Source organism: Gallus gallus, chromosome 2 (genome assembly GCF_016699485.2).
Source record: "Gallus gallus isolate bGalGal1 chromosome 2, bGalGal1.mat.broiler.GRCg7b, whole genome shotgun sequence".
Classification (NCBI taxonomy): domain Eukaryota; kingdom Metazoa; phylum Chordata; class Aves; order Galliformes; family Phasianidae; genus Gallus; species Gallus gallus.
The window spans coordinates 49704458-49716711 of record NC_052533.1 but is presented as its reverse complement, the minus strand read 5'-3'; the positions used below and the strand labels follow the sequence as shown (position 1 = coordinate 49716711).

The window sequence follows — 12254 nt, the reverse complement described above, 5'->3', positions numbered from 1 at the left end:
CAGAGGGGAGAAGCAAGGAGAGCCAGGGAGCAATACTTACTGCTGACTAACTGGCCAACACTCAAAGCTGAAGAAGAGGAGGATGAGGAGGAAGAAGAGGAAGCCTGACGAACTGGGCTTTGAGACATAGATGCTTGACTGTGAGCCAAATGCAGGAGATTGGGCTGTGAGGCTGCTTGTCCCACTTGCGTCTGGGAGGGCTGATGGAGCTATACGTTAAAATGTAAAAATAGGTATTTAGAAAATGAAGCAGTAATAGGAAACTTTCAGTGTAACATTTCACCCATCTATTTCCAGGGTACAAAACCCGTAAGAGCATTAAATACCATGGACTCAGTTCAGACAACAGTGTTACAGCAGGAGAAATTTGAGCTCCTTTGCATTTTGACTTTCAACTATTTTTTCAGTTTAATGAGATAACTAGCAGCTAAATTCTTGTTTGAAATGAGTGGTGAGAGATCTCCCAGAAGCACTCTGATTTAATAAATACATGTTCTTACCTGTTTTCTGACTCACGAAGTCAGACTTTTATTCTCTATACAGGTTTTCATATAAACCAGCACTGTTTCAGAAAGATCCTTTCATGCTGCAGGACCAGGGCCAAGTAAAGTGGGAATGGGGAATTATTAATTTCTTATAGAAATGAATAATTTGTTGTATGACATTGGATTTAGCAAACAAACTAAAATGCTGAAATCTTAATCCTCAAATGATGAATTGTCCTTTCCTTAAACACAGAACCCTTTCCACATGAAGACTGTGTCAAGTAAGATACACCTAAAATGTCTAGCAAATAAAGTAGATGCAAACGATACAAAGTGATAGATGCATTTGTCTTCAGAAATTTTTGTTTACAAATTTTGCAATAGTGTAGTCTTTGGTTCTTCTTTAGGAGAAAGCAAAGAACCATGAACCCCTTCTGCCTATCACAAAGTTTCATGGGGGACTGAAATCTAAAATTCTGTGCTTCTGATTTTCACATAAACCTTCCAGCTAATTCAAGGGGTAGTGAAGATACACAATAGATGTTACAGTTTTGAACTGGCTTCTATTCATTCAGCACAGTCTTGTCAGATCCCAATAATACTACAGTATACTTCTGATGCAAAAATGTGGCTGGTACTTAGTATACCTTTATTTTATAACCTTTATTTTATGTCGATTCTTGATATTGATGAAAAAAGATTGCGAAAATGTACTAAAAAGCTTTACTTCTAAGTGATAGCTGTTATTTGCACTCTCAGGGAGGGAGAAAGATAAAGCCTTGTTTGTCCTTGCTCAAAATCAGTAATTTAAATCTATTTCTTGAATTCTAAGGAATTTTTCTCTTTTGATGTTTAACTGAATGAACAACTTCAGAAAAGGAGCTGAATTCATTAGTAATACTCAAATTATGTATAATATGCTCCCAGAACACAAAGAAATGACTGATGCTAAGTAGAAAACAAATTGTATGGCACACCTTGATCACCTTGATGATGAATGGAATTCTTATGAACAAATATAATGATATTTTTTCTGTTATGGGCCTGCTTAAGAACTGAACAGTTACAACTTTTTTTTTTTTTTTTTAAATCTTCCACATGGAACTATGTAATGCAAAATGAAGCAAGAAACCTCAAGCTACCCTTTCATAATACCGAAAATTATTTATCTGTCCATTTTTAGCCTATTCTGACTTCCTTAGGGGTCCATAAACAAAAACATTTTATTATCTTGAGGAGTTCTTTCTTAAAGTAACTTTTAAAAGAGAAAATGGGCTCTGTATCAGAGGGATAATAGTTGAGAAACTGATTGCAAGGCTTACAGATTTCAGGCTCATGCAAACATTGGGTAACTGTGAAAAAAAAAAAATTCCTAAGGGCTAGATTTTATCTTCAGAGTGCTTCCAGCTGAGAATGTCTACTTTTGCACTATCTTTTTTCAGGGAAGGAGCTCACTAGGAAGGCTGGCTTCCACTGAATGCTGCAGAAATGGATGTCCCATACATTATGCCCACACCACTCCAGACTGGCGTCTTCAGAAATCGGACTGGAAAATGGCAGCCATTTTGGCTCTGAGACTGTAGTCAGAGGAATTCTCTGACAAAACTAAAGATTTCAGCCTAGGTGAGGGAAGAAAAATACTGTATTTAGATGAGCTGGATGTTACCACGCTGGCTGGAACAGGCTTAGAGATGTTAGTTTTTATCTGTAGGGGTGGAGAAGCAAATGCAATGGCTATCTAAAAGGAAAGATCTGCAAAATTATAGTCCAGTCAACTGAACTTCAACCCCTGGAAAAGTACTGAAGAAAATAATCAAACAATTTGTAAGCACCTGCAAGAAAACAAGGTAGTAACAGACAACATGGGTTGTTAGGAACAAACTGTGTCAAACCAATCTGATCTCCCCGTAAGACAAGGTAATTGGCCTTGTGGACAGGGAAAAAGCAGTAGGTGGTTTGACTTTACAAGTTTCTCGACACTCCCTCGTGTGACATTCTCTATAATGTACGAAGACATAGCTTAGATGAAACTGCTGCAGAATGAATGCAAAAGTAGTTGGAAAACAAAACTGAGAGGATGGTTATCTCACTGTTGAAACGGAAGTGCACATTCACAGATGTCTCGCCTGTTTCTGCAATATTTGGTATTTTTCTAATGACCTGGATGATGGAGAAGAGGATATGCTGACTAAATTTACATGCCGATGCCACACTGGGAGGGACTTTTGATAGGCTGACATGCAGGATTAGAATTCAGTTTGAACATGACACCAACAGTGGTGTTGCAAAAATTAAGAAAAGGTAACTCCCGTTCTGAGCTGTGTGAGCAGGAGTGATGTCTGCAACACATACAGTACTGTGAAGAAGGCAGAGCTAGTGAAAAGAGGGGAGAATGAGTCTGCCCTGTATTTTGTAGGGAACAGGATGAGGTGCAATACGCTGGAAAATTCAAATCATATGCTGGGAAAAGCTTTTTAACATGACAGTGAAGCACTGGCATACATTGCTGGGGCAACTAATGAGGTTCTTATGAGAGTGTTTAGTGGTAAGTTAGACAAATACAGGGCTGTTCCACTTGGGAACAGCAGAGTTGACTGGATAATCTCTTGAACCTTGACCTTCCAACTTTAATTATTTATGATTCTGTGCTATTTCCCATCAATATTTCTCAGGCAGAAACACATGGTCATGTAGAGACAGATGGCATATGCAGCATTTCTGGGCCACAATACAGATATTATCCCTGAAAGTTCAACTGCTGAGCATGGACACAGTGAACTTAATGTCTCCAAGAAGCATCAGCATGGATGTACATTCTCAAGTTGTCCTTGCAAAGGGAGCACACAGACACAACCACCGTGTAGCACATGCACAGTAAGCTGGTTAAATCTAGGAAACATTTGAATCCCTGCACAAATGCAGGGATTGCACACTGTATTTATGAATACATTTGTGAAATAACTGTGATATCCAGAAGCTTGACAGTTTCCTTGTCAGACCTCCAGAAATCTTTGGACAAATGTATGGAATTCTAAGTATTTTAGCTGGGCAAAGAGTTCTATGGTGAGCAAAGTCTGCATGAACAGTGACCGTAGGTGCAACAACAGTATATAAGGGATATTTACAGATTGTTGGGCTGTAACTTAATGCTTGTGAGGGAAAAGGGAGCAGGGGAGCTGGAGAGGTTGAAGAGTCACGTTATGGCCTGAACAAAGACTAAGGAAGGATTCCATCTTTAACTCTCAACATAATTTTCAGCACACTCCATGTTTTAGAGATGTGATGGTTAAGCTGTAAATGTCCTGCTTAAAGAACAATGATAGTTATCTGTGACATGAAATGGCATTAAAATACTTTCTTTCTTTTCATCCACTATAATTTCTATTCCAGAAATAGCCTTAAGGAGAGACAACAATTAGATTATGAATTAGATTCCAGGTGACAGAATCAATTCAAAATTGCGATAGCTGACATTTCCCAATTTTGGATGTGTATGTATGATATGAATTATATTTATGACTGCTGTGCATTTTCCATCGAAAGACAGAAGGAGACACAGAAATTACAGAAGCCGTTATTTTGTTGCGCCATTCTGTGTAGGTGGATATAGTAGACATGCCGAGAGTGATGACTGCATGCAACACTGATCAGTATCTGGCAGGAATATATGTTCGCACACTACAGCTAGAGGAATAGGATAAATATGGGAAGTATAAAGTACAGCATAATACTTCATAAGAATAAACTAGAAAATGCAGAGGGCTTGATTCTTATCTCTTACATCAGTTTTACATTATGCTGTCAACAGTGAAGGTGGTATTGCTTGATAATGACAAAGAAGAATGAATTAGGTCTGTAAGACTGAGTTTTGTTCTTCAATTATGTATGTAATATATTCTTGAACTTGGTATGGTTGACTGGAACTCTGATGAGATCAGGGATATTGTTCCGTGCATCCAGAAAATTACAGGGAAGTGACAGAGTAACAAGGCATTTTGCATAACTTAATGAAAGAGAACGAGGCTAAGTGGAAATGGAGAAACTTCGAGAGACTCTTGCTCTGTATTCTAACAGAACTGCTACAGGTTTTACAGAGTCTGGACAAACAACCAGGACAAATTATGGTCCTAATGGAAGGGAGAAATAAGCAGTGGTCTTAAATTGCATCAGCTGAGGCTAAGGTCAGGCATCAGGAAGACCTTTCTAATGTTAGGGGGAAGTGGCCTAGGTTGTCTTGGGATGTCAGGGAATCTCCATCACTAGTGATTCTTGAGAATAAGTTAGACAAACAGCTGTCAAGAGTGATGCAAGGACAGTTGATCCTGCCTAAGGAAGTGGATGGACTGCACAACCTTCTGGGGTCCTCTCCAGTCCTATTTTTCTATGATTCAGTGAAAAGTACATCTGAGAGACAAGGAAACACAACAAATTACAGAAGATAGAGGTGAAAAAGACAAGTATAACAAAAAGGCCAGATGAGATGAAAATAGCAGTGATTGCACAAAGGTGCTACAAATAAATAATTTCAAGTTATTTCTGATGTTATCTATGGAAATACATCTATTAGCTCTAATAAAAACTAAAGTTCATAGAAAATACTGATACAAAAAGACTTTCGTAGATACTTAGAAATGCCACCATCATGCCTTGCAGAAGTAGTAATTTAAGTTTTTTGGGCTTCCATTTTTCCTGCAAGCAGGGATCTCTGCTTAATCTACAGCTCCTAAAAACATGAGAAAAAGTAGTGGTGTACCACTGCCATTGTTTGATTTGAAAACACCATGGCAGAAGAAATCTGTCTTCAAACATACTCAGGGTGCATGAACAGGCATGGGCTTCAAAAACATTTTCTTAAATCTTCCAGCAAGTTAAAAGAACAAGTTATTACACATACCAACACACATCACGCCAAATCGTTTTCACAGCAATTCTAACAGAATATTTCCACTGTGGCCTGAGGACAGTACCACATCATCTGAATTTAGTTGAATTCAAGTAAATGAATATGAAAGCTACTTGATGCTTAATAAATATATCTCTCTTATTATAGTATATTATACTATAATGCAGCTTAAGGAGCCTCTATACACATTGCTTAGACTGACAGGATTGTTACACTTGGAAATTAGCATAAGATAGCTGTTTGAGTCCACCCAGGCTATGCAAATGCTCAACTCGAACTGAAGAAAACAGTAAAGAAGTGCTGGTGTGCTGTGGTCATAACTGGAATAGGACCGGTAGTAGCTCACTAAGCTTTCCATTTAAAGCCTTATTGTGAGATCAAAACTATGTTCAAAGTATACCCCGTAGTTGAAGATCTCTGGGCTCACAAAATGAGGTTGAGAACACAGATATGCTTCTGTAGAAGACATAATCTTATATGTAAATCAGGTACATCAGATGTTTTTCTGACCCCCATCAGGAATGATATTAAGTCACAATTACAGTAACAGACATAAAACTATATAGGTAAGTGCACCATTCAAAGGTATCAACAATGTTCCCACAGTGAAGTGTTTTACTTTCTCTATGGCTCAGTTCCCTAGAACGATACAGGCTGTATAGCAATATCTTCCTATTCCCAAAGGTGTGGTGCAGTTATATTGGCTTTTTTTTTTTTTTTTTTTTTTTTTTTTGAGAAATCTTATTGGCAAGTGTAGATGCCATAGAGAAAACCAGTCAGACTTATGTTACAAGTCAGGCATTCCTGCTATGGCAAGGAAAATCCAATGTAGTAAATAGATACTTGTATTCTTGAGTTTTGAATTCTAGTATTTTATCCAAAAGTAAAATGAAATTACAGAATGCTAATGATAGAGGAAAAAGTGGGAAAAATTGACATCCTCATAACTTAAAGTCAATACATTAAAAAGGCAGAAGAAAAAAAGGTTGGCTTGAGATAGCACAGTTTACTGGCTATGTTCAAACAGAGAAAAAAAGAGCTCATTTCTCATAAAGCATGACAGTATCAAAGTACTAAGACCACAGCAGAGAAAAAATGTTTGTGAGCTGGTTAGATTTTAATGGGAGAGAGGGAAAACAAGGGACTGCATGGACTTGTGATAATGAGATGGCATAGTGCATGTGGTAGGTTGAGACAGCAGAAAGAAAATGTTTGACGTGAAATTTGGAAAGTAGCTGTACAAAAAATGACCACAGACACACGTGAGAGCTTTATCTTTTCAGCAACTGATCTGGAGCATGACAGCCAATGACAATGAAGATGGGAAACCAACTACGTAAGAAAATGCTGCCTAGGAGCTTGTTTTATTGTGTTAGAGTTGGCTGAAGCCCAAAGCTAGTAGTGTTATAAGACACAATGAAATATGAAAAGAACTGGCAGGCAGTGTAGATAAAACACAACTGGGGACAACTAGGACTACAAGCCAGATTTAATGAATCTAGACAACAGCAAGAAGGAAACGGAACCCTCTTGATGAGTTACACTGGAGAACTGTAAAATATGCAGAAACTGTTTCTGTGCTATAGGCAAGCAAATAGTTATGAAAAAAACACCAATTAGGAAAGCAGTGTAAGGAATGCATAGACAGGAGTACATTTTTGAATCCCAGTGTTGTCTGTCAGCTGGATTATTCTTACCTTCTTTCATTCATTTAAGAATTATGTTTCTATCTTAAAATAGCTATTCTAGTTTCCTCTATAGTCACTGGAGACAATAGATAGCTTAAGATACCTATAGGATATTCAACCTATCTATAATGGTTCTTTTTCAGTTACTCCCTAGATATGCCTATGTCGCTTTATGAGAAATCTATTTTACTAGCTGTCACCAGTACCTAATTATGGATAACATTAAGCAAGATGAAACTTTTATTGTATTTCTGACACTTATAAGACTCTAATCTTGGTTCAAGTTCTTCTGTTAGTTGTGTTGGTGCAATCACGTGTTGTTAAAGGCACAAAAGAACTTATTAAAACAAGGTTTTCAAATCTGGTAACAAACAATAACACTAACAAGTTGATAAGACAAGCTCATCTGTTCTTTGAAAAGATGTGCAATTAGCCATATGAGCTGTATTTTGACAAAATGCCTCCTTAGAGGCACGAGGGAAGTGCCAAAGTTAAGTTTACAAGGTACTTTTCTATTATGAGACATAACAAGTTTAAAAATGCAAGAAAAACAAAATAAGGGAATAAATCATTCTTTTTCAAGTAAACAGACTACAAGTGGAGATCAAAGATCTATAACAAATTTTGTGAAATGGCTGTAAGCAGCAAGAAAAGATAGAGAACAACAGTGAAGTTGTATTAGCAGGAGAAATGCACAAATTTCTTACGTTAGTACAGAATAACATGAACAAATTACAGAATCTGCTTGCAATATACCAGGGGAGCATTATGACAGATGAAATACAGAGTAGGTGCAAAAGTGATTCACATTAAAAAGGGAATCATTTTAGTGACTCATATGGTAATGATCAAGGCAGCAAAGTTATATCATGGTGGACACATCTGCTTATTGAAAAACCCGCTCAGTGGGTAAAGATAGAAAAAAAAAAAGCAGGATGATAGACTGCATTGAGATAAAAACAGAAAATAATGCTGAAAATATTATAATGTTATTATATAAATCAGTGATGCATCTTCACTCTGTTCATGGCATTCAGTTCTGATCACAAAATCTCTCATAGATTATTGTGGAAATTGAAATGGTTGAGAGATGGACAGTAAAAAATTATTAAAGGCAAAGAAAAACTTGTTTATGAAAAGAGATAAAAAAGACACAGACTACAACAGGAGCACAAGCAGCTGCCCTCTTTAGAAATCCATTACAATTTTCAGGAGAATTCTCACAGATGCTGCTGCACAGATGAGCAAAATCTTGGAAAACAGTGAAAACACTGAGGCTGTAACTACTCAGTGTAGTTTAAAGAGGAACATTCCATACTGTGGACACTTTAAAGAGCATAGATCAAGAACACCTATTTATTCTTTAAAACTAGAGTGATAGTATTAAAAAGGAATTGGTTGTCTACATTAAAAAGCAACCTAACTGCAACAGAGAAGAAACACTGCTTCACGCTTCATGTAAGTAATCTATGAATTCATTTCCATGAGGAGACATTGAGGTTTTAGTCTGTCAAGTTCGAAAAAGTTGCATGAACAAATAAAGCTCATAGTCTACCTAAGTGAAACTGACTGAAAACAATACCCGGGGCATTTAAGTTTTCAGGCAAAAAGTAAGCAGTAACATGCATTACTTCACAACTGAAACAGGCTATACAGATTCAGTTACTGTGACTCAGCTAACAAGCAGCAGCTTACTATCATCACTTGCAATCACCTCTTTCTCCTGTAGTACTTAGTTGCCAAGAAAGTGACAAGTTGAATGTTAAAGTAGGATCATCTAAAAAGAATTTTTTATTACATTATTTATTTCCTCATTTATTCTCCATGACTTTCTCAAAACTTTTCCAGAACTGGTCTTGCACTCCCCGCTCCCACCTCCTGTAGCTTCTTTCATCAACTTACAAGTCACCAAATGCAGTATGATCACATTTTCAGAAAAAAAAATTAAATTCCTGCTGAGCCCTCTGAGCACTTTTCTTCTGCGAGCAAGGTTTTAAATTTATGACTAAATATACTATCATTAGCAAACACACCTCAGGAAAGGCTTCAGCCAGGCAGTAAGATAAATTCAGGATCTCCTTATAGCCTGTATAATTCTATTTACTTTTCAAATGAGATGGCAGTTTGCATAGTACTATCTCAATTGCTTCTGACTATTTATCAGCATTATTCCTATGAAGGGTCTGACTTTTATAACTCATTTCTGCTTCTGCTGAAATCAATAGCAAAATTTCCTCTTCTTTCAGTGAAAGCTTAAGAGCCAGTAGAGGGAGCACAAACACATCAAAATAATTTTCTGTGGTACCTATAAAAATGATAATACATACTATCTGTTCCATACAATATTTGCTTTATCTTTTCTTTTTTCTTTTTTCTTTTTTTCTCTTTTTTTCCCCTGATCAGAAATGCTTCGTGAAGCAGGTTCCAACAGATGCAAGTAAGGACCCTTTGTGTTGTTTGGTGTCCCTTCCTACAACCTCCTGGGACCTCAGTGTGAGAAGGTGAGAAGCAAAGGCTGGGCACTAACCATAGCAAAATAATGAAACAGACTTTAGAGTAGTATAAGAAGAAATATAGAAAGCTTTTCAGATATCACTGAACTTTCTGTATCCGTCCTGTACTCTGTGAACTATGTGGTGCCTTACACTGAATAATAATTTCCCTTTATTTCCCTTCCCTTTCTTCTCCCTAAAAATCTTTTCCTCCAGTGATGAGTACTATCATTTAAATACTTTTCTTTACTTTCTTCATGCATTGCAAAGCATTTCAAAACCCAATCTACTGAGTAACCACCAACCAATAAACTGAATTTTATAGGCCTTATATTCCTACTTTGCTTTCTCTGCAGAAAATTTTTGTTGACACTATACTGACCTTTTAAAGGGAAAAAGAAAAGAATAGCTGGACAACACATGAATGTATAAATACATCATTTAAAATGACTTTATATTATAATTACATATAGAACATGCGGTAATACACTATATGCAACAAAATTCATCTTTCAGTAGCATAAACAGGAAATAAGTGAATTTTTAGAAAGACTGTGAGAGTCTATGAGAAGTAGAAGATTGTTGTGCATCTGTTCTGATAATCATTCAGGCTACCACTGCTTTACCTGTTGGCCTGGTTTGAGTGGCGATAGCGTTATTCCCTGGGTATTGATCACGGGGAGTATCTGGTTGCCGATGACGGTAGCGATGATCTGACCCTGGGCATTGGTCAATAACTGTGGAGTTATTGGCTGCACCTGAAGGCCCTGAGCTCCACCTGCTGCCTGGCTGGAGGGGACTGGATTAGGCATCAGTGGGATTGTTCCAATAATCTGGAGAAAACAACACAGAAAGGGAAAATGAGCAAACGCCACATACATGTGCCACATAGAACAACTTGTTTTACCTGTGCTAAATCAAACTTAGGTGATATAAGCATAGAAAGATAGGTGTGACATGTCAAACAATCATTCCTTTATAGTGTGTTGAGGACTTTCAAAGTCATTTTTCAAGTCATGTGTCACCCACACATCTAAACACTGCCCACTGCCACCCCCAACAAATCTGCTATGGCTGTGAGTGTACAAAACAAATGCTGGGCCATGTTTGTCCCCCGGGAGATGCTTTGTTCCCACTTCTTGGATGTAGAGTGAAGTAGATGCAAACATCAGGCCTGTTTTTCTTGCTTTCTGCAATTTTACAGCATTATTAACTGTGAACAGATACATTTCTATAATGTTCTTTGAGTTACTAATAATTTTAGTTATTACTATTTCATTATTATTATTAATAGAGTTATTATTTAATTAATAAACGTAATTTTCTTTGGGTTGCCTGATACTCTAAATGACGAACAAATTTTTGTGGCTTCAAGGAGACCAAGAAGATACTGGTACCTTTCAGGATACAGTTCATAAAGTTATGTACATAAAAATGCAACTACTTTTGGATGACAACAAGGCAATACAACATAACAGCAGGAGAGATGGTGTTAGATAAAACATTTTAGCTAACATTTCTGGGGCAAGTATTTGCAGAAAGAGACACTTGTGACATTTCAGAATGTACTGATTCCCTAAAATGTGAATGTGCCTGTAAAACTAATATTAGGGTGAGCTGTCAAATGGAGACTGTACAGAAGACTGTCAGTCAGCCCTAGGTTGAAGAAAGTAACTCTTTTTAAGGACTCTTTGTACAAGTATGAGAGCATCTGAAACTAGCTTCTGATGAAACTTGTGAATAAAATCAAACTTTTTATATAAAGACCTAATGAAGCTGGAGTAATAGGAATACGGTAACAGAAAAAGTAAAAGAAAATTCAGAAAGCATCTCTATTTCTTCTACCTTGCCTCGAAGTAGGTGACAACTTACTTAAAATGTGACAACTTAATCCAGCTCCTTGAGTGGAAACAGTTCATTTGGTTAGCAACTCAGCTATCAAAGGGGAAATGGTGAAGTCATCATCAATTTACCAAACTTAGCCAGTCAAAAAGTCTTTGATGGAAAGAGCAGAGAAGACAAAGAAACAGGGGACACTCCCTGACAGAAGAACCTGGTAAAATGGGAAGCTCACCTACTGAGCTGTATCAAAAGAAATGCACATATGAAAAGTGTTCAAAACACTATTTGTGTTTTGATTCTTAATTTCTCCTTAGTATATTCCTGTAGGTAGACAGATCAATAAAGATTATTACCCCCCTTTACAGAACATGAAAATGAAGCACAACGGAGCATATTCAGAGAGAGGTTGTGAATTGGAGATTTAGTCTTCTAAGCTGGAACTGGCTATGAGCTTCTCTCTGCAAAATATTTTTCCTATGGAATCCCTACCTGACCTGCATCTCCTTTAGAGCTCACGTGAGAAAATGTCTGTTTGAAGTTTTCTAAAATCTGACTTCCAGCATTAATAGAATCCAACTTCCAAGTGGTGCAACATGTGCATTTCTCCCAGTTCTTGATGACCTAAAATATTTATAGACCACAAATACATTCTTTCAGTTCTAACATATGACACCAAACACAAAAAATAATCCTTCTTAATTTTATCAGCAGAAATTCAGCAATGGCCTACCTCTCCTTTACCATGTCAGTAAAAGGATGCGACCTTGCAGTGTCATTACTCCAATATAACTTTAACTATCAAGGTTCCAATCCCAGCAAAGCAAAAAATGCTGCGTTGGTCTTA

At 37.1% G+C, this 12254-nt stretch overlaps 1 protein-coding gene across 4 annotated transcripts in view; it reads right to left on the bottom strand.

Moving 5' to 3' along the window:
• The window catches only part of POU6F2 (POU class 6 homeobox 2), a 315974-nt gene that overhangs the window by 18420 nt on the left and 285300 nt on the right, over nt 1-12254 (bottom strand). For all 4 annotated transcript variants that reach the window (XM_418861.8, XM_040689262.2, XM_040689265.2 and 1 more), the window contains 2 exons: nt 10195-10401; nt 41-209 (listed from right to left, as the gene is read on the bottom strand). In XM_418861.8, the coding sequence (XP_418861.3) occupies nt 41-209; nt 10195-10401 (376 nt within the window). The remainder of the gene's footprint in view (nt 1-40; nt 210-10194; nt 10402-12254) is intronic.